We start from the raw sequence: 24,259 nt of genomic DNA, 5'->3' as shown, positions 1-24,259 counted from the left end.
CACTCACTGAACAAGAGTAAAATGTCAGAGAAGTGCATCTATCATGATCTGGAAAAGCTGTGCCAATGTGCCCAAGTGAGACAGACTGTCTTCCTTGTGTTAACCAAAATGATGTGACAAGGTTCCTCTATGGATGCAAACTGCAGCAGATATCTATTAAACCAGGCACTAGATCTCCCTGGAACTGCAGTTTCAGGCAGTTATGAACTATTTGGTGTGGGTTCTGGGAACCAAACTCGTGTTCTCTGTAAGAACAGCAAGTGCTCTTAATTACTGGGCTATCCATCCAACCCCCCAAAATTTTTTTTTGAGTCAAAAATCTCAGTATATTAGCCCAGGTTTGCATGAAACTCTCAGCAATCCTCCTGCCTCAATCTCCTGAGTGCTGAGATTATAGGTATGAACTACCATACCCAGCTAAAATAAGTGTGTTTAGACTTCTGAGGATTTCTTTCTTTCTTTTTTTTTTTTTTTACTGTGTTGGGTATTGAACCCAGCTCCATTTGTTGGTTGGTTGGTTGATGGGTTGGTTTGTTACTTTTTATTTTGAGGGACAGTCTTGCTATGTTACCTAAGTTGCCTTTACACTTGAATCCTCCTGCCTCAATCTCTTGAGTAGCTAGATTACAAGCCTGTGCCACAAAGCCCAGTTAAACTCAGTTTTAATTTCTAATATATATAATATATGTGTGTGTGCATGTATAAATACTTAGAAATAATATACTTTCTAAATACATTTATATATCTGTAATATATTGTGTATATTAATATAATCATAAAATATAACTTCTATATATTTATAGACATAAGCCATATAAATATAAGCTACTTGAGATTCTTGGTACTTTTTGACAATATCATGATATCCTGAGACCACAAAGCTTGAGAGCTGCTGCTTTGGCTACAATAGACAAGGGTGGCTGACCATCTGTGTATCCAGCACAAAGCAGTGCCCTTGGTGCTAACAGGAGCAAAGTCCCTGGACCAGTATGCTTACTGAACTCAGGAAGCCCTGCCTAAGTTGTTCCCTATTGTGTGAAGCGATGGTTTTGTGGGCTGTGCCCTGTTCTGAGTGCCTCCATTTTACAAGCAGCACTTGACTTGAGGGTGCAAGTGCAGAGGCAGGATGACTTTCAGGCACATGGACACTGCTTGTCAGTGTACCTGTGAGTACAGATTGGTACGTGGCATGCCTAACAGCAGAAGGGAATCAGCTTACAAAGGTGTCAAAGTAAATTAGAACCATAAGAGCACATGGGCATCTTAAATCGTAACAGGAAAGTCAGGCCCAATACCTTATCACACACCTTCACCTGGACCCTGAAGTGAAGGAAAACTGACATAATAGCCACCTGTCATCTGAGCATCTGTTATTGTGAAGGGAACTGATTGTCCCAAGGGTCTCTGCTCAGCTCTATCCCCACTGCCAATATGGCAGCTTCAGTTGCTGTCAGTCAGGACCCTGTCCTGCACTTTACCCAACGGCCTCCATTGTTCCACACCTCATTTCTACAGCCTTACTTGACCCTAAGGCTTGGTTCACTCCTGTAATCCCACATCCCACAGCTTCACTCTACCGCACTTTCTAATAGATCTTCAGCAGAATTAGCTCACACACACACACACACACACACACACACACACACACACACACACACGCCCGGCATAGAACCTTCATGCATCCCTATCAGCTTCTTTTGCCTCTCAGGTCTCTTCAAATTCCTTGGATTCTGCTGCAGCTTCTTTGACCCTTTTGTGAGCGTTCTATAACTTACATCTGTACATGCATATATATGTACATACATTCATACATACATACATACATTCATAGTTCATACATACATACGTACATTCATACATACATACATACATACATTCATTCATACATACATACATATGTACATACATACATACATATCTTCATACATACACACATACATTCATACATACATTCATACATTCATACATTCATACATACATATATTCATACATACATACATACATTCATACACATACATACATTCATACGTACATTCATACACACATACATACATTCATATACACATACATATGTACATACATTCATACATACATGTAGATATATTTACTATGTGATGGGTAATCCAAGAATTAACATTAATAGGATTGAAATAAAAGAGCCTATGTTTGCCTTGGCTTGCAAATCAGGACTACTTACTTGGTATGTTGCTGCTAAGGAAACTCACATTGCTTGTGAATTTAGTCAACAAATTCTTACGCACTGCACTCATGCCAATGTTTATTCCAGCTGCAGCCAGGCTTACAGGGAAGGGAGAGGACCTTGAATATTTACACCATCTTGTAGACTGGAAAAGTCACTTTCCTAAGCTTGTGCTCAGAAGGACAATGACAAACAATACATTCCTTGGTAGTTTTAACTGCTCAGCCACAGCTCCCTGTGTGTTTCATGGAGAGCAGCTTACTGTTTGTAGGAAAACCTACATCAGCTGAGCAGGTGTTGATTATAGACTTCTAGGAGCCCAGATGTAGAGTCTGGCCTCTCCACATACCATAGTGCAAATATTCCTGGACACATGCACCGGGTTCTGCATATCATTGGGCTCCAGTTGTTCCAACAGGGATAAGCAGCAGTTCAGAACGTACTTTTCAAACTGTCATGGAGATGGAGAAAGAGACATCAAGATTCTGCCCCATGTCAGACACTAACCCACCCTATCTGATTTGCATCGCCTTGGAAGATAACTCATCTCCCAAGTAAGAGAACTTGCCCAGAGTCCCCCTCCACATTCCACAGTAGAAACCACTAGACAGCCAGACACATGACAACAGTTAAGTACATCCAAAGGTTCACAGGGCACAGTTATTGAAAAGACAAACACAGAGGGCTGGGAAGATGGCTCAGTGGGTAAAATACACACATAGATAAAGAAATACACAAAGAGGCTTTAGTACCATGAGGGAAATTCCTTCGTAATCAAGTTAAATAAATGAAACAAGCTGCCAAGCTGTGTACAAGAAATATTATCTCAGGCTGGAGAGATGGCTCAGAGCATTGGCTGCTCTTCCAGAGGTCCTGAGATCAATTCCCAGCAACCACATGGTGGCTCACAACCATCTATAATGAGATCTGGCACCTTCTTCTGTATACATAATAAATAAATAAATCTTAGAAAAAAAAGAAATATTATCTCAACTTGGTTAGTATTAGTAATAAAAAAATAAATAGGGGTGGTGGGGAGATGGTTTGGTGGTTAAGAGTACTTGTTGCTTTTGCAGAGGACCCAGATTCAATTCCTAGCACTGACATGGTGGCTTTATAACCAGTTCCAGGAGATCCAGTGCCCTCTTCTGGCCTCCACAGGCACCAGGCAAGCACATAGTGCACAGACACATACACAGGCAAAATACACATAAGATAAATAAATACATTTAAAATAAATTATAGGGCAGGGAGGTTGGTTTAGTAGTAAAAGCACCTGGTTTGATCCTCAGGCTCCACCCCATGGAAAGAAAGAAATGACTCTTGAAAATGGTCCTGACCTCCATACACACACTGGCACTCATGCATGTAGGGTAAACAGTCTGAGCCCATTTCCACGTTTGAAAACCTACCAAGACTCACTAATACCTGAGCCTCAAAACCCATCAATCCCTGGGCTTGGCTTGAAATCCCACCAATCTTCACCCTGGAAATCTCCACCCTGGAAAACTTCACCCCCAAGAAACCCTATATAAGCTTATCTCCTCAGTGTCCTGCTGCTTCTCGGCTGAGCAGAGGCAGCCACCCTCTTGTGTCTCTCCCAATAAATCTCTTACATGAGGTTTGTTGTGTGGTGTGACTTTGTGGTATTCCTTGGCTCCTGACTGCAAAGATACCTTTCCCTTCAGAGCTGTAACACTTGCATTAGGAAGTATTCCCCCCAAGAGTTGTAATACTTCCATTGGGGAAGCCTTTCTTTCCCCTCAGAGCTATAACACTTACAGTTCACACACACATAATAAATGTCAAACAAATATTTAAAAGAATGAGATGCTCTAAACTGTAAAGTCATCACCAAGGAAAACTGACATTCTGTTTTATGTACTGTAGTGTCTTTTCTGTTCTTCCTCCTCCCCACTTGCTGATGTTTGTTGTAGGTCTTTTTATTTTTATTGTTTTGTTGAGACAGGGTCTATACAGCCTTAGCTGTCCTGGAACTTGCTATATAGAACAGGCTGGCTCTCTTCTCATAGAGATCCATCTGCCTCTGCCTCCTGAGTGCTGGGATTAAAGGCTTGGACCACTCTGCCTGGTTCACACTGGTGTATTGAGACAATATCTTTCTACTTGTCCTATACTGGCTTCAGATTCACCCTCTCTTGAGTTTATATCACAGTCATGTGCCACCACACCTGGCCTATATGTTCTCTAGTCTTTTGTGATAATCATTACTAGGGATAGAACAAGGGCCTCACACAAGCTAGGCCAGCAGTATTCAGCTCAGTCCAGGCCTGAGTTACTTTTAAAATCCTGTTTAAGCAGTTTTACTAAGACACAGTGAACATCCCATAAGGTAACATGGTTTGTGTTTGTCCATGGAAGTGATGTGTGTTGGTCATGTTGTAACCCAATGGGAAAGACAGCAAAACATAAGGACCAAACAAGAGCAATGGTTCAGAAAGCAGCATCGTTTGGAGTGATTTCCTGAGAAGAGTGACTCACCTGAGATTCCAGCAAAATATCCCAGGATCTTCATCCTGGCAGTTTCCTTTTTCTGTCAGCTGACTCGTACCCCTTTTCTACTGCTGTCTTGGCCTTCCAGCCACAGGACAGCATGACACACCATGCTGCCCACAAAACAAACACTCTGCTGACTGGAAGCCCCTTCTCCACTGTTCCTCCCTGTTGTATCCTGTATGTCAGAGCCCAGGGACAGGAGGTGGTTTTGAAGAGTATTTTTTTTCTGTGAACTTTGAGAGGAAGACTGGCAATTTCTGATGCCATGACGCTGGCACGGTGGACTTGTTAGCCATCAAACTTGTGTCTACCCATGTTGTCATTCTTCCTCATAGCTGCACAAAGACACCTAACATTCTGCCATCAGAACCTTCTGCATCCAAGTTTTCTAAATGCCTCCTGGTCACATTGTTACCAGGCATCTTCATAAGGACTTGTTAAATGGTTGCTGGATAAATGCACTAGAATATGAGGGATCAGACAGATCAGAGGATAAGAAAGGCACCTGTGGGCTCTGAACAAGGGGCCTCTGGCTCAAACCGCTTCTCCTGTGGGGTCTGTGGAACTCAGTCCTCTCAGACAAGTCTCACACTTGTAAGGCTGGTTTTTCAGCTGAAGTGAACCCACTTTGTGCCACAGCCTTTGTTTGATAACCCCTAAGAAAGAAATATGCATGGTGCAGCCCCAAGAAGACAATCCATTACCTGACCAAAGGTCCAGGGCTTCTCTTTAATTTGTTTGGCAAAACCCATGTAAATGTAGCCAGAATCATCAAGGACGTACTCTGCCCGATCCTCCTCACGAGGCATGTAAACGTTGTCATCTGGAGCAAGACCACAAACATGTGAGTTATTGACTACTCCTGAGACAGAGGCAGGTATACCATAGAGTTGGGACAACAGATGTTGGGGGAATGGGTATAAGAAGCAGGAAGGATCACAGTAATACATTGAAAATACAAACAGCCAGATGTAGTGGCTCATGCCTTTGACAACAGCACTTGGGAAGTAGAGGCAGGTGGGTCTCTATGAGTTTGAGGCCAGCCTAGTCTACATTGAGAGTTCTAGAATAGCCAAGGCTACATAGAGAAATTCTGTCGAAAAAACAAAAATACAAATACAAAGAACTTCCAAAAGGACATCCTGAGCTAGGTGTAAAGCTCTTTTAATTGGAAAAATGTGGGGAAATTTGAACATAAGGAAAATTATGATGAAATCTAAATCATTAACCATTAATAAAAGAGAGAATGCAGAGGCTGGAGACATGGCTCAGTGGTTAAAAGCACTCGTTCTTGCAGAGGACCCAGGTTCCATTTCCAGCATCCATCTGTAACTCTAGTTCCAGAGGGTTTGATACCCTCTTCTGACCTCCCCAGGTACCAGGTACTCACATGGTACACAGTCAAACAAAACACTCAGACACATAAAATAAAATTAATAAATTAAAAAAGAGAGAGAATCCATAAGTTCACAGAGATGATGGATGGATGGAGGGAGGGATGAATGGGTATGTAGGTGTTTGTGGATAGACAGATGTGGACGAATAGATATGGGTGGATGCAGATCGTGGATGGATGGATAATGGATGTGGATAGATGGATGCTGTGGATGGACAGATTAATGATGAATATGAGTAGGTGTATGTATGTATGTATGTATGTATGTATGGATGAATGTGTGTTGGGAGGGAGCTCTTGAAACAAGAGAATGCCAGGGTCCATCTGGTAAGAGTGGATGGAGGGCTGAGGCTGGAAAATCTGCATAACATCCCACTGAAGACTGCTTGGGTCAGGCAAAATTCAGAAGTGGCAGTTTCTGATGAGGAGTACATATCGAGATGGTTGTAAAGTGTTTCCACATAAGCTGCTTACTATCTATGAAAGGAAACATCATCATGATATAAGGGAATTCAGATAATACCTAGATCAATTCATGCAAATTTAATGTTTCCCAGTTAAGGAACAAGGATATATGGTATGCCTCCAGATGATTTTCAGCATAATTCACATAATATTCCAGGTAGGAGCATGTGGCTTGAATCTAAGGATGATAAATCGCCAGACAAATCACAAAAATTAGGATTTTTCTGTTAAAGAAGAGAGGAACTTGTTCCCCTAAAGCAGTGGCTCTCAACATTCCTAATGCTGCAACCATTGAATACAGTTCCTCATGTTGTGGTGACTCCCAACCATAAAACCATTTCATTGCTACTTCATAACTGTAATTTTGCTATTGTTATGAATTATAATGTAAATATCTGATGTGATCCCCCAGAGGTTGAGAACCACTACCCTAGACCATCAGTGTCATGTCAAGAAAGACCAGGGTGGCTGTGTGATGAGATGGCTATTTACCACCAAGGCTGATGACCTGAGTTCACACACACACACACACACACACACACACACACACACACACACATACGTGTTGAAAAATTAAAACAAGCAAAAAGGCTGCTGGGCAAATGTGAGAAAAGATCAGAGCAGAGCCTGTCTGAAGTGTCTCTGCTCCAGTGTTTCTGGAACAAGGCCGATGAATTTTGAAAAGGAGGATACTTTGGGTAGATAGGGAAGAGTGTATGGATCTGGAGGAAGTTGGGGGAAGAGGGTGAATATCATCAAAACAGATTGTACAAAGCTCTCAAAGAACTAATAAAAATGAGAAAAATTAAATTAAATTAAAAAATAAAAATTTAAAATAAAAAAGGAGTGACGCTTGCATAAAGGCTCAAAGGTAGCCAGGAAGGGATAGCGTGAGCAGAAGAGCTAAGTGTGAAGTTGAGAGAGGTCACTTGTGGCTCCCAGCAGCCTCTGAGCAGGGCCGGAAGCAGAAGCTAGCTGGGTCTGGCAAGGCAGTGCTTGGCCACCAGAGGATCTTCCAGGCATGCACTAACTGTGCCTGGGCCACATCCTTCAGCTAGTTTGAGAGTACTTTGAGAGCAAAGAACAGCTCAGGGACTCTGCACTGAAAACTGGGTACAAGCATGAGTACTCTTTGTTAAGTCACACAAGACCTGCCAGTGGAGGGGACATACTCCACAGCAGAGCTGAATTCTGAGTTACCTGCACACCATGGATTGAAGAGAAGGAAGAATTCTCCAACTTTATATTCATTTACACGCAGTTTGTACCTTCCCACTATAGCATCAGCGGCACTGAAGACAGCCAGTTTGACCTACATGAAACACAAGACATGGTGGACACTTTCTTCCCTGACTCAGCTCTGAATTCTATGAAGCCTCCCAGAAGAATCAACAGTCCTGACAAATCATGCTTTCTAGGGTCAGCCCAGCGACCAGGGGTACCTCAATGGGAAAAGATGCGATCCACAAGGCAGGAAGGTCTAGAAGGTTTCCCAAAGTGGCAGCTAAACTTGGGTTTGCAGTTCATAGGTGCATTTTACCCCAAGCTTTCTTCCCTTCACTCCTGCATGTGGATAGTACTACCTCCAGATCATAAGGCAGACCCTATGGCTGTGATATAAGGAGCCTGATCTAGCATCCAGGGCTTCAAGAGGCAAAGAAAATATCAGCTTCTGCTCTCTACAGGGCACATGTGCTGCTCAGCAGTAGAGTACTTGCCTAGCATGCTGGAAATCCTAGATCATATTCCAGCCCTGTAGTGCCTCAAGCATCTGCAAAGGCACCCAGGCTGCCATCCAGTGCTTTAGGGTAAATAGTGGCTGGGTAGAAAATTAAGACATAGATGTTATTGCACCTACAGTTGAACTAAGAATTTTTATTTCCCATCATTACACACAACCCAAGGTTTTCCAAATCTATGAGATACTTGTTATTAGAAGGTATATTCTAGGAACTAGAGAGAAGGTTCAGAGGTTAAGAGCACTGGCTGTTCTTCCAGGGGTCCTGAGTTCAATTCCCAGCAACCACATGGTGGCTCCCAACCATCTGTAATGAGATCTGGTGCCCTCTTCTGGTTTGCAGGCATGCATGCAGACAGAATACTGTATACATAATAAATAAAAACTTTAAAAAAAAAAAAGATATATTCTAGGAGCAATGGCTGCCAGATCCATCACTAGCTTTGTCTTCTACTAGCTGAATGGTGTTGGCTACTTTCTTAATTTCTCATGTGCATCAGTTTCCTTGCTTGAAAGCTTGCTAACTCCTTCTCCATCTCCCTTGGTGGTTGTGGGAATTAAATGAGCAACACATGCACAAAGCAGTAAGAAGAGTGAGCCTCTTGGAAGGCAAATGTCCCCTTTCAGCATACAGTGGCAGTTGCCTGCCTTGATTAGGGGCTGTTCCACAAGAAAGTGTTCCTGAACATCAACAGGACAGTTGGGACAAAGTCCCATTCCCCATTACTCAGCTGGCAGAGCTCTAGGCTAGTAAGGAAGGTCTTTCCTGTTGTATCCCAGCACAGACTAGAATCCTCATCATCATTTATTATCAAGCAACACAGGAAGCCCACCCTTCCATGGTATAGTTAATGTCAGACATCCTGACCTGTACAGGGTCCTATATATGTGCTCACACATTTAAAAAAACAGGCTGGAGAGATGGCCCCCTGGCTTATCAGTTAAAGAACTGTACTGCTCTTGTAGAGGACCCAAGTTCAATTCCCAGCACCCATGTCAGGCAGCTCACAACTCCCTTTAACTCCAACTCTAGGAGATACAGTATCTTGGGCACCTGACTCACATATACATATCAGTGGCACGTGCACGCACACACACTTGATTAAAAATAAAGAATTATATATTTTTAAAAAACCTTTCCATGGGTATTAAAGATTCACTTCCTTCATTGGTGCTATAAAAAAAATAAACAACTTTAAACAAAAAAAATATTTAGCAACGCCTTTTAAGTGAAGAAAGCTAGCCCATCCCCTACCCCATTCCCACCAGCTCCATAACCAAAACTGAGGTTCCTAGTGAAGGAGACTGAGCCAAAGGCCTTCTCCTAGAGAGTATGTCATGAATCCATGAGAAATACAAAATGCTGCTACAAAGCTGGAATTGGAGCCCTGGTTCTGGCCAGAAAGAGCAGAAAAAGAGAGGCACCTGGGGGAGGGGCTGAAAACAGTCCACTCACTCATTTGTCAGCTGCAAATTCTGCTTCTAGAAAACCTGGAGATCATTGCCCTTTTTAAATCTTGGAATTAACTTAGCAATGGAATCTGTAGGCTATGTCCAAAGGAAGTGGCCATAAACTAGTTCAGAGATTTAGCTAGGAGAGGGTGATAGTTGGTAGACTTTCCAACACTGGGAAGACAGCTTTACTAAGAATGTCCAAGAAGCCATCCCAAGCCCACACACTTGAGCAGGCTGCATGCAGGGCTGACAACCTAACCAAAAGGAACACTGATGAAGTCATCACATTCTGTTAAGCAAAGGAGATGCTTCCATCTGCTTTTGAGTTTAAACAAAAAGCCTGGAGGGAAGAAACACCAACTGCATTTGTAAGAAAAAGTGTTGTTATTTCTCCTCCCCTCCCCTCCCCTTCCCTCCCCACTCCTCCCCTCCCCTTCTCTCTTCACCTCCTCCCCTCTCCTCTCCCCTCCCCTTCTCTCTTCACCTCCTCCCCTCTCTCCCCTCTCCTCTCCTCTCCCCTTCTTTCTCTTCCTCCTCTTCCTCCTCCTCCTTCTCTCTGTCTTTCTCTCTCCCTGTCTCTCTCTCCATCTCTCTATGAGGCAAGGTCTCCCTCTATAGCCCTGGCTGTCTTGGGACTCACTATATAGACCAGGCTGGCAGGGAACTCACAGAGATCTGCCTGCCTCTGTCTTCCACAAGTGCTGGGAATAAAGGTGTGCATCATCATGCCTGGCCCTGATGGGTTACTCTTACTCATTTTCCTCTGTTCATTTCCTCCAGTGAACATAATCGTGGAACAAGAGTTATGCAACATCTGGCTGTCAGAGCTACTGTGTGCTATGGGTAAGCAAGAAGATGAGGTGCCCAGAGCCATGGCTACTGGTGGTAAGCAGCATTATACACTAGAAAGCAAGGAACAGTTAGGAACTACTCAGTGGAGACAGGGAACTATCCAGAAGCCACCAGCCAATAACCCGACACTATAGCCCTCACCTCTTCACCGGTCTGCTTGGCAATTTTCACCTGCCAGCCCTTAGAACAGAAGGATGTCATCGGATCAAGCTCCAAGGATGGCACGTTTGATCCTGGAAACACCAACAGGGAAGTGAGTCTTGACGTCAACCTCAGGATGGCCATCTTTCCCCACTCACCAAGTCACTGGATTGCAATCCTCAATTGGTAGGTGGTCCCTCTGCCTCGACAGGGCTCATGGTCTTCCTCCTTGGCTATCTAAGTTGCACTGTCTGCTCAAATTAGTCAAGGCTACCCCATCTCCTTTCTACATCCTTGCCTATAACTCTAGAGTCCCAGTCCTCCCTTACACATCTCTATCTGCTTTGTTAAACTGTTTAGCCCTAGTCACTACAACATGCATTAAACTAATGATCTTCCTGCCAAACTGCAGTGTGTGTGTAAATGTGTGTATGGATGTCACAGGTCAACACTGAATGTCTTCCTCAGTCATTCTCCACTTTGTTTTTGTTTGTTTGTTTTATGTATATGAATGCTGTATCTGCATGTATGCCTTTATGCCAGAAGAGGACATCAGATCCCACTAGAGATGGTTGTGAGCCACCATGTAGTTGCTGGGAATTGAACTCAGGACCTCTGGAAAAGCAGCCAGTGCTCTTAACCGCTGAGCCATCTCTCCAGCCCTGCCTCTATCTGTTTTGACCCTTCCCTGGCCATCTCCACTGATTGGCCAAGAGTGATTAACCCAGTTCCCAGTCAGTTCTCAGCACGGGGACGCTAAGGCTTAGGGGCAAAGTCGCTCTTGACCATTGCATGCTCTTAGCCTTTGTGGTCCCACCCTCCATGCTGTTTCTGGGGCTGAGGCCTCACCTCTAACAACGAACGTCAGCTTCAGTCTGTCCTGAGGATGGAGAGGTCTGTTTAGTATCACCCTCATGTTGAATAACTGTCCACGTCTGAGCACAAGCTTCTTGGTCTGGAAATCCAATGTGTGGTGGGCGGCAGCATTCTCCTTTTTCTCCATGTGCACAGAGTAAACCACCAGCGCTGTTAGCACACAGTTTGTGGGAAGATACAGGGTTGATTCCTAACTCTGACAGTCCAGGAAAGAGAAGAGGGGAGAGATGGAAGTCATAGCCCTGTCAAGCACTTCTATTAGTAACATTTAGGTGGTGCCCCACTGCTCATCTTCCCAACTTGTAAACTGGTGCATGGACGCTGGAGAGAAGGAGGAAAGGAGCAGCCCTTGACTACTCCCCATTCCTGTCAGCCCAGTCTGTAGACGAGGCTGGCCTCAAACTCACAGGGATCCAACTGCCTCTGCTTCCCGGGTGCTGGGATCAAAGGCGTGCATCATCACCACCACCACCACCCAGTGTTTTTTGTTTTGTTTTTGCGGGTTTTTTTGTTTGTTTGTTTTGTTTTTTACTGTTGTTTTGTTTGTTTGTTTTGGTTTTGGTTTGGGTTTTGGTTTTTCGAGACAGGGTTTCTCTGTAGCTTTTGGAGCCTGTCCTGGACTAGCTCTGTAGCCCAGGCTGGCCTTGAACTCACAGAGATCCACCTGCCTCTGCCTCCCTAGTGCTGGGATTACAGGTGTGCGCCACCACTGCCTGGCTGTTTTTTGTTTTGTTTTGTTTGTTTTTGTTTCTTTTTAATCGTATTGTTTGAGGTGAGAAAGACCCACTGTAAAAGTGGGTAGTACCTTCCAGTGACAGCCAGACAAAGCAGGTCTAAGGGGAACTACTTACTTTCAGGTCATGCTGGCAAACTCATCTACTCTGCTGACATTTTTTCTTTTTCTTTTCATTTTTCTCTTCTTTTTTTTTTTTTTAAAGATTTATTTATTTATTATGTATACAGAAGAGGGTGACAGATCTCATTACAGATGGTTGTGAGCTACCATGTGGTTGCTGGGAATTGAACTCAGGACCTCTGGAAGAGCAACCAGTGCTCTTAACCTCTGAGCCATCTCTCCAGCCCTTCATTTTTCTTTATTAAGAAATTTTCTACTCACTCCACATACTATCCACAGATACCCCTCCTCCCTCCTCCCCCCCCCAGCCCTCTTTCCCACGCCACCTTGCATCCCTACATCCCCCAAATCGAGGTCTCCCATGGGGAGTCAGCAGAGCCCAGCACACTGAGCCTAGGCAGGTCCAAGCCCTTTCCCACTGCACCAAGGCTGTGCAAGGTGTCACACCACAGGCACCGGATTCCAGAAGCCTGCCCATAGACCAGGGACAGATCCCGATCCCCTGCCTGCCACACTGTTGACCTTTTTTTTTAAGCTGCTGCTGCCACCATTCGAAGCTGACAAGAGAACCCAGCTTCTTTGGCTTTCTGACATGGACTGAACACCAATAACTGTCTGGGAATCCTCCAGGGCTGGAAAGCTAGCCTGGGATGGTGAGACATCTAGTCTTCTGGACTGAGCAGATATTGGGTTTTCAACCTCCCCAATGTGAAAATCGCTATTGTTGAACTATCTACATAAGCCAATGTAATAAATACCCCTTTTAAATACATTCATTATATCGGTCCTGTTCCTCTAGAGAACCCCAGGGTGCACACTACCTAGTTTGCACAAACACACATGATTTCTTCAGCACATGCTCTGTGGAGGCTACATGACTGACCACAGTGCACACTCAAGGCATTGACTCCCTAATGAACTTTCTAACAGATAACTGTTACCACATGTCATGGGAGTAATGGACCACATACTGTGCGACCCCAATGAAGTTTCTGGTATTATCACAGACGCCTTCTCTCTCTGATGGCTGTTGCACGTTGTACCATAAGAAATCACAGCCATGAGTATAACTATATGCCATCCTATGTGTGCTGGCTAGTTTTGTGTCAACCCGACACGTGTTAGAGTCATTTTGGAAGACTGAACCTCAATCGAGAAATGTTCCCACTAGATTGGCCTGTGGACAAGCCTGCATTTTCTAGATTGATGATTGATGTGAGAGGTCCCAGGTCATTGTGTGCAGTGACATCCCTGGGCTGGTGGTCCTGGGTATTATAAGAAGGCAGGCTGAGCATGCCATGGGGAGCAATTCAGTAAGCAGCACTCAGGGTCAGTACACAGAACCTGTGGCCCACAGGGGGCCAAAGCTGCATCTCATGCTGGCAGCTGAATCTGATAGTTTAAGAGTCTCCTAGGTGGTAGTGGTTTTGAAGGCATGAAATGGTCATAGAGCTCAGCTGAGGCATGCCACAGCAGAAGGTCAGGACAGGCCACTAGTGAAGATGCAGTCTCAGGAGCAGTGAAAACCCCAAAATTGAAGGAGTCATGGAGAGAAGTTGAGGCTTGGGCCATGTGGCAGGGTTAGGGTCCATGAAGAGAGCCGAGGGGAGGCTACTGGTAAAAGTTCAGCACAGTTACACTGGAGACCAGAGCAATTTAGAGATGCCAATACATGGGAAAGCCACCAAAAGCAGCAGCAGCTGTAGAGTGGAGCTGGCCTGAGCCTAGCAGCAAGCCATATGTGTGAAGGATAGTAGACAGGGAAGTAGATTTGTCAAGCCCTTTGGAGCTCAAAGGGTCATGAATGAGTCCCAGACTTGGTCCTTTGCTGATCAGTGATTGATGTGGGAAGTCCCAGCTGACTGTGGGCAGTGACACCCCTAGGCAGGTAGTCTTGGGTGCTGAAAGAAGGCAGAATGGGTAAACCACAAGGAGCAAGCCAGTAAGTAGCATTCCTCCATGCTTCTGCATCAGCCCTTGTCTCAAAGTTCCTGCCCTGACTTCCCTGAATGGCAGGAGTGTGACCTGAGAGCTATTGGCTGAAATGAACACTTTTCTTCCTAAGTTGCTTTCAGTCACAGTATTTTATCACAGTGATAGAAACCCTAACTAAGACACTGCGTTCATGGACCGCCGAGGCTACCACCAGCTTCTAGCAGGCATTCCTGGAGTCTATATAGAACTGCTATGGGCATGGAAGTTCCACTGAACACAGCAATTGTTAAGCTTTCTAAATATTACCTCTTCCTGCAGAGGGCTGGGGCCCCTCCAAATTGGGAGTGCAAACTGTTGCCCTAGGTACATATGCCAAAGAGTTGTCACTAATTTAGAGAACACATGTTAATTCTCATCAAATGAACTCATTTTCAGACAGGGTTTCCACAGATAAATTTGCAGATTTAAAAACAGAATTATCCACTGTATAAAAATTGTACAAATATTCTCTCCAAAGAAATCAAGGCTTACAGCAGGTAGCAGCTCCTCCAGTAATTTCCACACTCAGGAGGCCGGCACAAGGGTGAGGCCAGCCTGGGCTGCCGAAGTGAGTTCCAGGCCAGCCTGAGATACCAAAGTGAGAGTCTCAAATCTGTCTCACTTCCACTCCAAAAGAAAATAAATTAGATGCTTTGGACTATGAAATAGATAAGAAAAAACTGCTAGGGACATAAGAAACTTTAAAAGTGGTGGGAGGGGGAGTTGGAGAGATGGCTCAGCAGTTAAGAGTGCTTCTTGCTCTTCTAAGGACTCAGGTTCGATTCTCAGCATCCACATGGTGGTTCACAACCATCTGTAACTCCAGTGCCAGGGTATCAGATGCCCTCTTCTGCCCTTCTTGGTCACTAGACACACAAGTAGTACACAGACATATATGTAGGCAAAACACACACACACACACACACACACACACACACACACACACACACACACATACATAATAAAGCAAAACAAAATAAAATAAAAGTTAAAGAAATATTAACCAGACAGATTTAAAATAACTTCTAAAAATGAAAGTTCTTGAAACTAAATACACAGTGAAGGCAGCTGGAGAGATGGCTCAGCAGTTAAGAACTCTGGCTGCTTTTGCAGAAGACCACAGTTCAATTCCCAACACCAACATGGCAACTCACAACTGCCTATTACTCCAGTTCCAGGGGATCCAACATATTCTTCTGCCTTCTATGGGCACTACACACACACACACACACACACACACACACACACACACACACACACACAAATAAAATAAATAAAAACTAAAAAAAAAAACAAAAAAACAAAAACCAGTAAAGGGCTGGCAAGGTGCCTCAGTAGGTAAAGGTGCTTGCTTCCAAGCCTAATGACTTGAGTTCCAACCTCAGAACCCCCAGGATGGGAAGAGAGAACAGGGTCCTTCCTGTAAGTTGCCTGTGACTTCACATGTGTGTAATAGCCTTCTCCCGCTCTCCTTCCTTCCCTCCCTCCCTCTTCCTCTCTCTCTTAAAAACCCAGCAAACAAGTTTAAACAGCATACACATAACTAGAACTGTGATTTAGGAAACAGACTAGGAGCATGACTCAATCTCAACAAACAGAATTCGACATGGAAGTGAGTTAGAGATGTGTGAGTGGGTGAGAGGGTCTACTGCGCAGGGACAATGGGAGCTCTAGGAAGAGAGGTGTGACAGCACACCGTCCTCAAAGAGAGTAGCACAGAAAGGAGAAAGTGAGTGTCAGCGTAGTTCTAGGAAGAGAATTAAAACACCTGGCAATAAACTTGCTACTGCAGCAAACAAGCATCCTTTGCTGCAGACACAATTGCTGAAACAGACGCTTTGTCCTGGCCACCTCTGGGGAAGGGCTGGAGCCATGGGTGGGACAAGGTTAATTTTTGCAATGACCAGTTATTACTTGTTTTGTTTGTGATTCTTTTGTTCCTAAAGAAATGATTCATTCTCTCACCCATTCTGAAAAGTCCTCAGTCATCAAAAAGGACATCTCAAATGTATTAGGCCCTCCTCACAATACTCCATCATTGGTGACCCTGAACTTGTAGTCATTGGCCATTTTTCTGAGGATTTCTCTCCTCAACATGCTGGCTGGGCCAGGAAACTACATCCTTTTTCACACTGTTAGGGTTTGTTTTTCTTTTCCTTTCTTCCTTTTTTCCTTCTTTCCTTCCTTCCTTGCTTTTTTCCTTCCTTCCTTCCTTTCTTAAAATGATTTACTTGTTTTCATTTTATGTGCATTGGTGCTTTGCCTGTATGTATATCTGTTCGATTCTCTCAAACTGGGGTTACAGACAGCTGTGAGCTGCCATGTGGGTAGTGAGAATTGAATCTAAGTCCTCTGGAAGAGCAAATAGTGCTCTTAACCACTGAGACATCTCTCCAGCCCCTTAGTAGGGTTTCTGTTGCTATGATGAAACACCATGACCAAAGCAACTTGGGGAGGAAAGGGTTTATTTGGCTTGCAGATCCCAGTCGTAGTCCACTGAGGGAAGCCAAGGCAGGAACTTAAACCAGACAGGAACCTGGAGGCAAAGGCTGATGAAGAGGCTGTGGAGAAGTGCTGTTTACTGGCTTGCTCCTCATGACTTGTTCCACCTGCCTTCTTAGAGAACCCAAGACCACCTAACCAGGGAAGGCACCATCCACAATGGACTGGACCCTTCCCCCATCAATCATTAATTAAGAAAATGCCTTCCAGGCCTGCCTACAGCCTGATTGGATGAAAACATTTTTTCAGTTGTGGTTCCCTCCTCTCAAATGACTCTAGCCTGTGTCAAATTGACATGAACAAGCTGACAGTTGTTGTCCTTAGTCATTCACAAAGCACTTTCATAGACTTGTCTTTTATGATGGCTGAGAAAACCCAAAGCCACACTGCTAACCAGTGTATAGCAAACTTCAGTCTCAACCATCTCCCTGACCAGCAGATCCCTCCTGGCATACACAGCCTTTACCAAGCCCCTGGCCTGCTATACTCATCCTCTAAATGTGGACAAGCATTCAACCATCTGAAGAATCAAAGTGGCCTAGGGACTATGAAGAATCATGTTTTTCATTCAATGTCACTCAAACTACACCCCTATGCAGAGCTCTAAAATAGTCATTCCTTGCCCAAACCATGGCTCTACATCCAGAAAGAGGCTGCATAATGCTTGATGCCAGCTCACAGAGGACTCAAACAGACTCACATGAAAAAATAAATGTGGTCAGCATGAGGGAGCATGAGTGAAAGTGAATAGGCGTTATTCTTGCAATTGTTTGGGGAATCTGATTATTGTGTATCTGAAAGTTGGTTTTCTTCAATGAACAGGAGGACAATGGCCCAGGCACCCTGGGCAAGTGACTGGATGAGAGGGCTGGGCAGCAACAGGTGCTCAGAAGGCCAAGGTGCCACTGCACAGATTGTACTCACTCACCCTTCCTGGGGTCCATGGTCCCAATGCCTCTCTCTGCAGCCCTGTCAGGCTCTAGTCTGATGTCAACAGCACTGCCAGAGTTATTCTCAGAGCAGGATGTAGCCCTTTTTATGTGGTCCTGGGGTAGATGTGACCTTGCAGTGGCTGCCAAGGGGTGAGGCTTGAGGACCATATCAATCAAAAACAATAAAGTTTAATTGTCTTCCATATCAGCCCTAGAAGGAAATCAGGAGACAAGATGAGCTAACTTCAAAGGAAGGAGCGCCGAGAATGGCGCCATGTGTCTTCCATGACCCCAGGAACAGGCCACCAAAATCCAGGATCCTGTGACCTCTAGCGAAGGTGGGAAGATCTTTACTTCACAGTTTTATTTATTTTAAATAAGGGATGACTAATATTTTTAATTTTTGTTTATAATTTGAACATATACTGCACACACAATTCAAGATTTCTCCAGTGTCCCCAGCTATCAATTGCCACTCTCTTTTAGGCCTTGGCAGATATGCTGTGTCTACTGAGAAGACAGAATGTGCATATATTACATGAAATACACATACCATTGTGTTCTGAATCTGTAGTGAGGTCTTGGAGGTGCTGGAGACTTTGCTGTCCACATGTGGCTAAGCCAGTCATTCTTCCCACAGTTAAACAGCAGCTCCTTACGTTCAATGCTGTAGGGAAAGGCTTTCACACAGGTCATTCATCCTTATCATGTGTCAATAAGAAGAACCACAGGCCTTACTGTGAAATTACTGGTCCAAACATGCCCAGATGTGTACCTCGTGGGCATCCATTCTCTGCTTTCCTTAGGGGTACCTATAAGGTGTTTCATTTGAATGGGTTTGTATTTATGTGTGCATGTGTATGTAGGTACACTCATCTGGACATGTTATGTGCAGGTTTCACTTGCTTGTGCACATATGTCTGGAGGCCAGAGGTTAATATCAGGTATTGCCTTATAAAATTATCCACCTTTTAAAATTTTTATTTTACACACATATGTGTGTATGTGAATGTACACATGCGGTACAGGTGACCAATAAGGCCAGAAAAGGGTGATGGATTCCCTGGAACTGGAGTTACAGGTGGTTGTGAGCTGCTAAGTGTGGCTGGTAGGAACCAAACTCAGATCCTCTGCAAGAACAGCAAGTGTTATTAGCTGCTGAGCAGCTGTCAAGCCTGAGAGGATGACAGGGTTGCAGCCACCTTAGAGTAGGGTCAGACAGGGGCAGTAGGCCCTTGAACAAATTATTTAAAAAAAAAAAACCACCAGAGGATGTGCTGCCCCCCACCCCTAGACCCAGACACTTAGGAGCTGCACAAAAATGAACCCCAGACATTTCCTGCCATAACCTAAAGGATGTGATATCACATAACTGGCATAATAAACAGAGCACTAGGTATGTCCTGTGGGATGTTTTCTGCTGTTATAGATTGCATACCATAGCTGTCAGAGGGAATGAGTTTCCTGCAGATAAAAATGGGAAGTCTGACTGTCAGAGGAGATGGGTCTGCTGGTGATAGAGAAGAGGATATGGCAATTTCCTTGCAGCTGCAACTCTCCAATCAGTTCATACCAAGAGTCTCCAACCTGAAGTAAGCACCAGTCCTGAGCTTATAACCATATAGAGTTGGAATTCCCCTAGACCCCCAACCCTAACCACTATAAAAATCCCATCCTGTTCCTGCTTGGGGTCCCTCTCACTCCATTGCTCTGACGGATGGATGAGGAGCCCAGGTTTAAACTCTTGAGTTAAAGACTCTTTGCTTTTACATTTGGATTGCTCTCTTGGTGATCTTTGGGGACATCAGACTTTGGGTCCAACAAAGCCTAACCACATTATTACTTGGAGACAAGGTTCCTCCCTGATCTGGGGCTCACTGTTTCACTAAGGCTGGCCAATCAGCAGATTTCAGGGACCTTACTGTCTCCATTCTTTCCAACACTGGGGTACAGACATGCACTACCATACCCAGCTTTTATATGACTTCTAGAGATCTGAACTCAGGTCCTCATGTTTGCTAAGCACTTTTCCCACTGAACTATCTTCCTATACTTGTAACTTTTTCAGTGGTGTCAATTCTAGTGAAAGCTGGAGGCACAGCAGCAAAAGCCCCAGAGCAGGAGTAGGACCCTCTAAGCCTCAACATTTAGTGACTGCTGCTCTGTCCTTGGAAAGCTGTCAGAGGGACTGAGTTTCTTCTGGGTCACATAGTCCATGGACACCAATTGCCCCACTGGCCCTTGTCCCTCTGGATGTCAGGGGCTTTCTGGCACCAAAAGGCTGGGATCTGCACCTGCAGATCTTAGCTGCTGAGACTTGTCTCAAATTGCTTTAGAACTAAAAAAGAACAGTGTTGTTAACTGCTTTTTTTATTATCTATAATGCCTGACCATTAAGCAAGGGCTTCCACAGCAAGGGCTGCAGCCTGAGGAGATTTTGTTTCCTAGGGCACTGACATTTGCAAAGCTACTAAGGGAACTTATCTAAATCTAAAGAACTCATGAGTCAATGGTTTAGATGCAATTCTGCTCACTCAGAGAGGCTGATCAGCCCATAGCTAACCTTCCCCCTTTGCTGTTGTCTTCCAGAAAAACCCATCATCCTTCTCTCGGTCCCCATTTAAAAAACCCTGGCTACACATGGTTCCTTCCTACTACTTCCTATCAGCTACTTGTTGTCTCAGCCTCCTGATTACAGGTTAATTTTATTTAATCAAACACATCTTTGAATTTTAACAAAAGCAGTAGGAAAAAAATGCAACACACCTTAAAATAATATTTTCCAACAGAACAGCCAGGGTAGGCTCACTCTGCAGAGTTCTACACTGTGCTTTCAGGCCAAGGACACTAGCAAGTGGCTTACTTTTCTATTTCCTCTTGCAGCATCAGAATTTAGGACCATGTGCATGGATTATGTAAAATTAGGCTGTTCATCATTTCAAATGGAAAGGAGAGAAGCTTCTGGACAGTCCCGGCCCAGGGACCACAGGGTCTATGTTTAGTCTCTTGGTCTATGCAAAAGAGGGACCTGAAAAGCATAAATTTCCTCCATAGGTCAAAAACCCAGGGTACCAGGGCAAGAGCAGACATATCCATGGAGAACAAAATATGTGCCTTGAACAAGCTCTTCTTTATTTACCTTGAATAACCTCTTTGTGCTTTTGTCTTCAACCTCTAGAAACTGGGAGATGATGAATACTTCAGGCTAGGTATGAGAAGGCTTCCAACATCATGTTATTCAGCGGGCTCTTGGTACCTAGAACAGAGGGCATGCTCCATAAGGGGTGCTGCCTTAACTTTATAGTGAGGAGCCCTGTGTGGTGTTACCTAAGGAACCCAGCCAGCTTCTCCCCCTCTGCCTCCACTGAGCTGGCCTTACTTTGTGGCACTTCTCTATTAGCTGGTGCTAAGTGCCACCCATTCTCATCTTCCCAGTCTGTCCCACAGTGAACAGTAGCTGGTTATGTCACAGGGGCTGTCACTTTCCAGAACTGCTATTCCAGGTGTACCAGGGCCTGGTGGTAGAGCTGGAGATATCACCCCATCCTACACCCTTTGTTCTTCTCAAAAAGGTGACCAGGTATGGGTCCCACCAGGGGACAGAGGCTTTGAATGCAACTTCCTGGGAAATGGGTACCACTGACCTTCTCAATCCAGGGGTGGCAGAGTCTTGGAGGAGAGAGGGGGATGGCAGGAAAAAGCTGGAAATTTGCAGGTGAGAAGTAGGAGATAGAAAACACACTTAGACATGAAACTGCAGCCAGGATTTGAATTTGTCCACTATTTGCCTCTACCCCACTGCTGGGCTCATGTTCAGAGATCTTGCTCAGGACTGCGTATGTGAAGAGACTGAGTTAACTAAAATAATGTGTGAGGATGTGGCTCACAGGGCTGTGGCAACTTCATGCCTGCCAGGGCCTGGGTACAGAACTCAGCTGGCACACAGGATGGACACAGTGGAAGGAACCTTGGGGACACTTGAGTGAGAGCTTGTGAGCCAGGTTCTTCTCCTAGAGCTGGGGACACAAGGTTCTCTCCTCCCAGAAGGAAAGCCTGGGAAGGGATGCTTTTGGGGATTCATTCCTGCTCTCCTACCTAACCTCTACACTCACCTCCCAGTTCTGAGAAAGTTGCAGCCATAGGCCTGGCAGCAATCCCACTGCCACAGGAGCTGCCCTGGCACCACACATTGGTTCTGGAGCATAAAGATGTCCCCTTGTACTTCTGACCTCCCTGTCTGTGGAGACAGGGAGGAGTTGGTAAACAGCACCCAGAGACCTCTATGAACAACATCTTTTCTTCTTGTGTCTGAACCTCTGCTTATCTCTATTCTCTCTCTCTCTCTCTCTCTCTCTCTCTCTCTCTCTCTCTCTCTCTCTCTCTCTCACACACACACACACACACACACACACACACACACACACACACACAACTTTACATCAGGCCATCCCAGTGCTTGACAAATTGACTGTGGCAGGGCTGCCTGCATGCTGATCTCAGAGTGAGCCCTGCTCACAGGCCCAGGTTAGTCCCTATGTTTTGCTTAGGCATTTCTCCACCATCAGCCCTGCTGGGAGGCACAGCCAAGCAGTGATGAACTGTGCTTTCCTCTGCTGAACCTGCTGTGGGTCTGAGGCTTGACTCCTTGACTTGATTAAGGTTTGTCATCTGCGATAGACTGTGCAAAGGATGATCGGGACTGGTGGTCATGGGTCTCAAGTAATGCTGTTGGAGGTCAGCTAGGGGACAAGGAAGTGCAGCTGGAAGATGTAAGGAAACATGAGCTCTCTGAACTTTGTTTCTGAGGATGTAGGATCTGAATGGCTATTGTGGAACACAGCTATAGCTCCAGCAATGAGAAGGTTACAAAGACCAGGAGTCATCCTCAGCTACATATCGAGTTTGAGACTAGCCTGAGTTACATGAGACTCTGTTTTAAAAAGTCAGTAATATGAGAAGAGGAACCGTTTTCTTTCCAGCCCACTTCTGGAGCCAATTCCACTGGCATCCATTGTGCAATGTATACCACCAAACATGTCTTACTGGCCATGCTTCCTTGCGTAGGTCCATAGAAGGCAGAGCACAGCTAGGCTAGTAAGAATAATGTGTGTTTCCTAGCTGAACTACCACAGCAACTGTAACTTCATGTTTTATATTAAAAATCATAATTTCAGCTGGGTGGTAGTGGCACATGCCTTTAATCTCAGCACTTGGGAGGCAGAGGCAGGTGGATCTCTGTGAGTTCCAGGCCAGCCTGGTCTACAGAAAGAGTTCCAGGACAGCTAGCATTGTTACACAAAGAAACCCTGTCTCAAAAAAACAAAAATAAAAATTTAAAAAATCATAATTTCAATTTATCAATAAGCCATTGTCTTTAAAGACTCATAAGACTTATAAAAAAGGAATACAAATTTCTATCTCCTTCTCAAGGTCAGGAACTAAAACATTGTGGCTACCCTTATGCCCCAGCCTGTGTCCCCTTCCTACACCACTGCCTTGTCAAAATGTAAACACTACTCTGTGTTAGGACTTCTTTGCCTACCACCTGCCCACCCACCTGTCTGTTTATCATCTATCTATCTATCTATCTATCTATCTATCCATCCATCTCTCTATCCATCATCTAATCATCTTTCTATCCATCTATCATCCATCTATCAATCTATCTATCTATCTATCTATCTCTGTCTATATGTCTATCTACCATCTATCTAAGAACTGGAGATTAAATGCAGAGCTTCAGGCCAGTTAGTCAATCACTCTCCTACTGAGCTATATCCTCAGTTCCCTTGCTTATTTAAAAGCACCATCCATGTGACTATTTTAAAATAAGCAGCATTGTTTAGGTGTTTCATTTTTTTGTAAAGGGTAGTATACTGAAACTGTCCTTAATTTTTTTGACTCCACATTATAGGTTGTGTGTGATGTAGGTATGTATGATGTGTGTGGGCATACTCATGCCACTGTGTGTGTGTGTGTGTGTGTGTGTGTGTGTGTGTGTGTGTGTGTGTATGTGTGTGTCAGAGAGAGAGAGAGAGAGAGAGAGAGAGAGAGAGAGAGAGAGAGAGAGAGAGAGAGAGAGAGATGACAACCTTGGGTATGGGGCATCTTCTACCATGTTTGAAGTAATGTTTGGCACAGCGCTACACATGAGAGGGTAGCTGACTTGCAAACCTCCAGGAATTCTCCTGCCTCTGTTTCCCATCTTGCCACAGAATGACTGGAATTACAGATGTACTAGCATGTCTGGCTTTTATGTGGGTTCTGAGGATCTGAACTCAAGGTTCTCATATTTGTGCAGCAAATACCTTACCCACTGAGTCATCTCTTCAGCTCCTACATTAGAATTTTTAAA

General features: G+C 44.6%; 1 protein-coding gene across 1 annotated transcript in view; it reads right to left on the bottom strand.

The window, feature by feature from the left end:
* Tgm4 (transglutaminase 4) overlaps positions 1–18,072 on the bottom strand; it is a 36,900-nt gene extending 18,828 nt beyond the window's left edge. The window contains 6 exon segments of the mRNA XM_036193672.1: positions 2,550–2,651; positions 5,422–5,540; positions 7,779–7,890; positions 10,765–10,856; positions 11,614–11,790; positions 17,901–18,072. Coding sequence (XP_036049565.1) covers positions 2,550–2,651; positions 5,422–5,540; positions 7,779–7,890; positions 10,765–10,856; positions 11,614–11,790; positions 17,901–18,072 — 774 coding nt within the window.
* Between the last annotated feature and the right edge of the window lie 6,187 nt (positions 18,073–24,259).

Source organism: Onychomys torridus, chromosome 7, assembly GCF_903995425.1.
Source record: "Onychomys torridus chromosome 7, mOncTor1.1, whole genome shotgun sequence".
Classification (NCBI taxonomy): Eukaryota; Metazoa; Chordata; class Mammalia; order Rodentia; family Cricetidae; genus Onychomys; species Onychomys torridus.
Note: the sequence above shows the minus strand (reverse complement) of the source record. Positions and strands in the feature narration are given on the sequence as shown.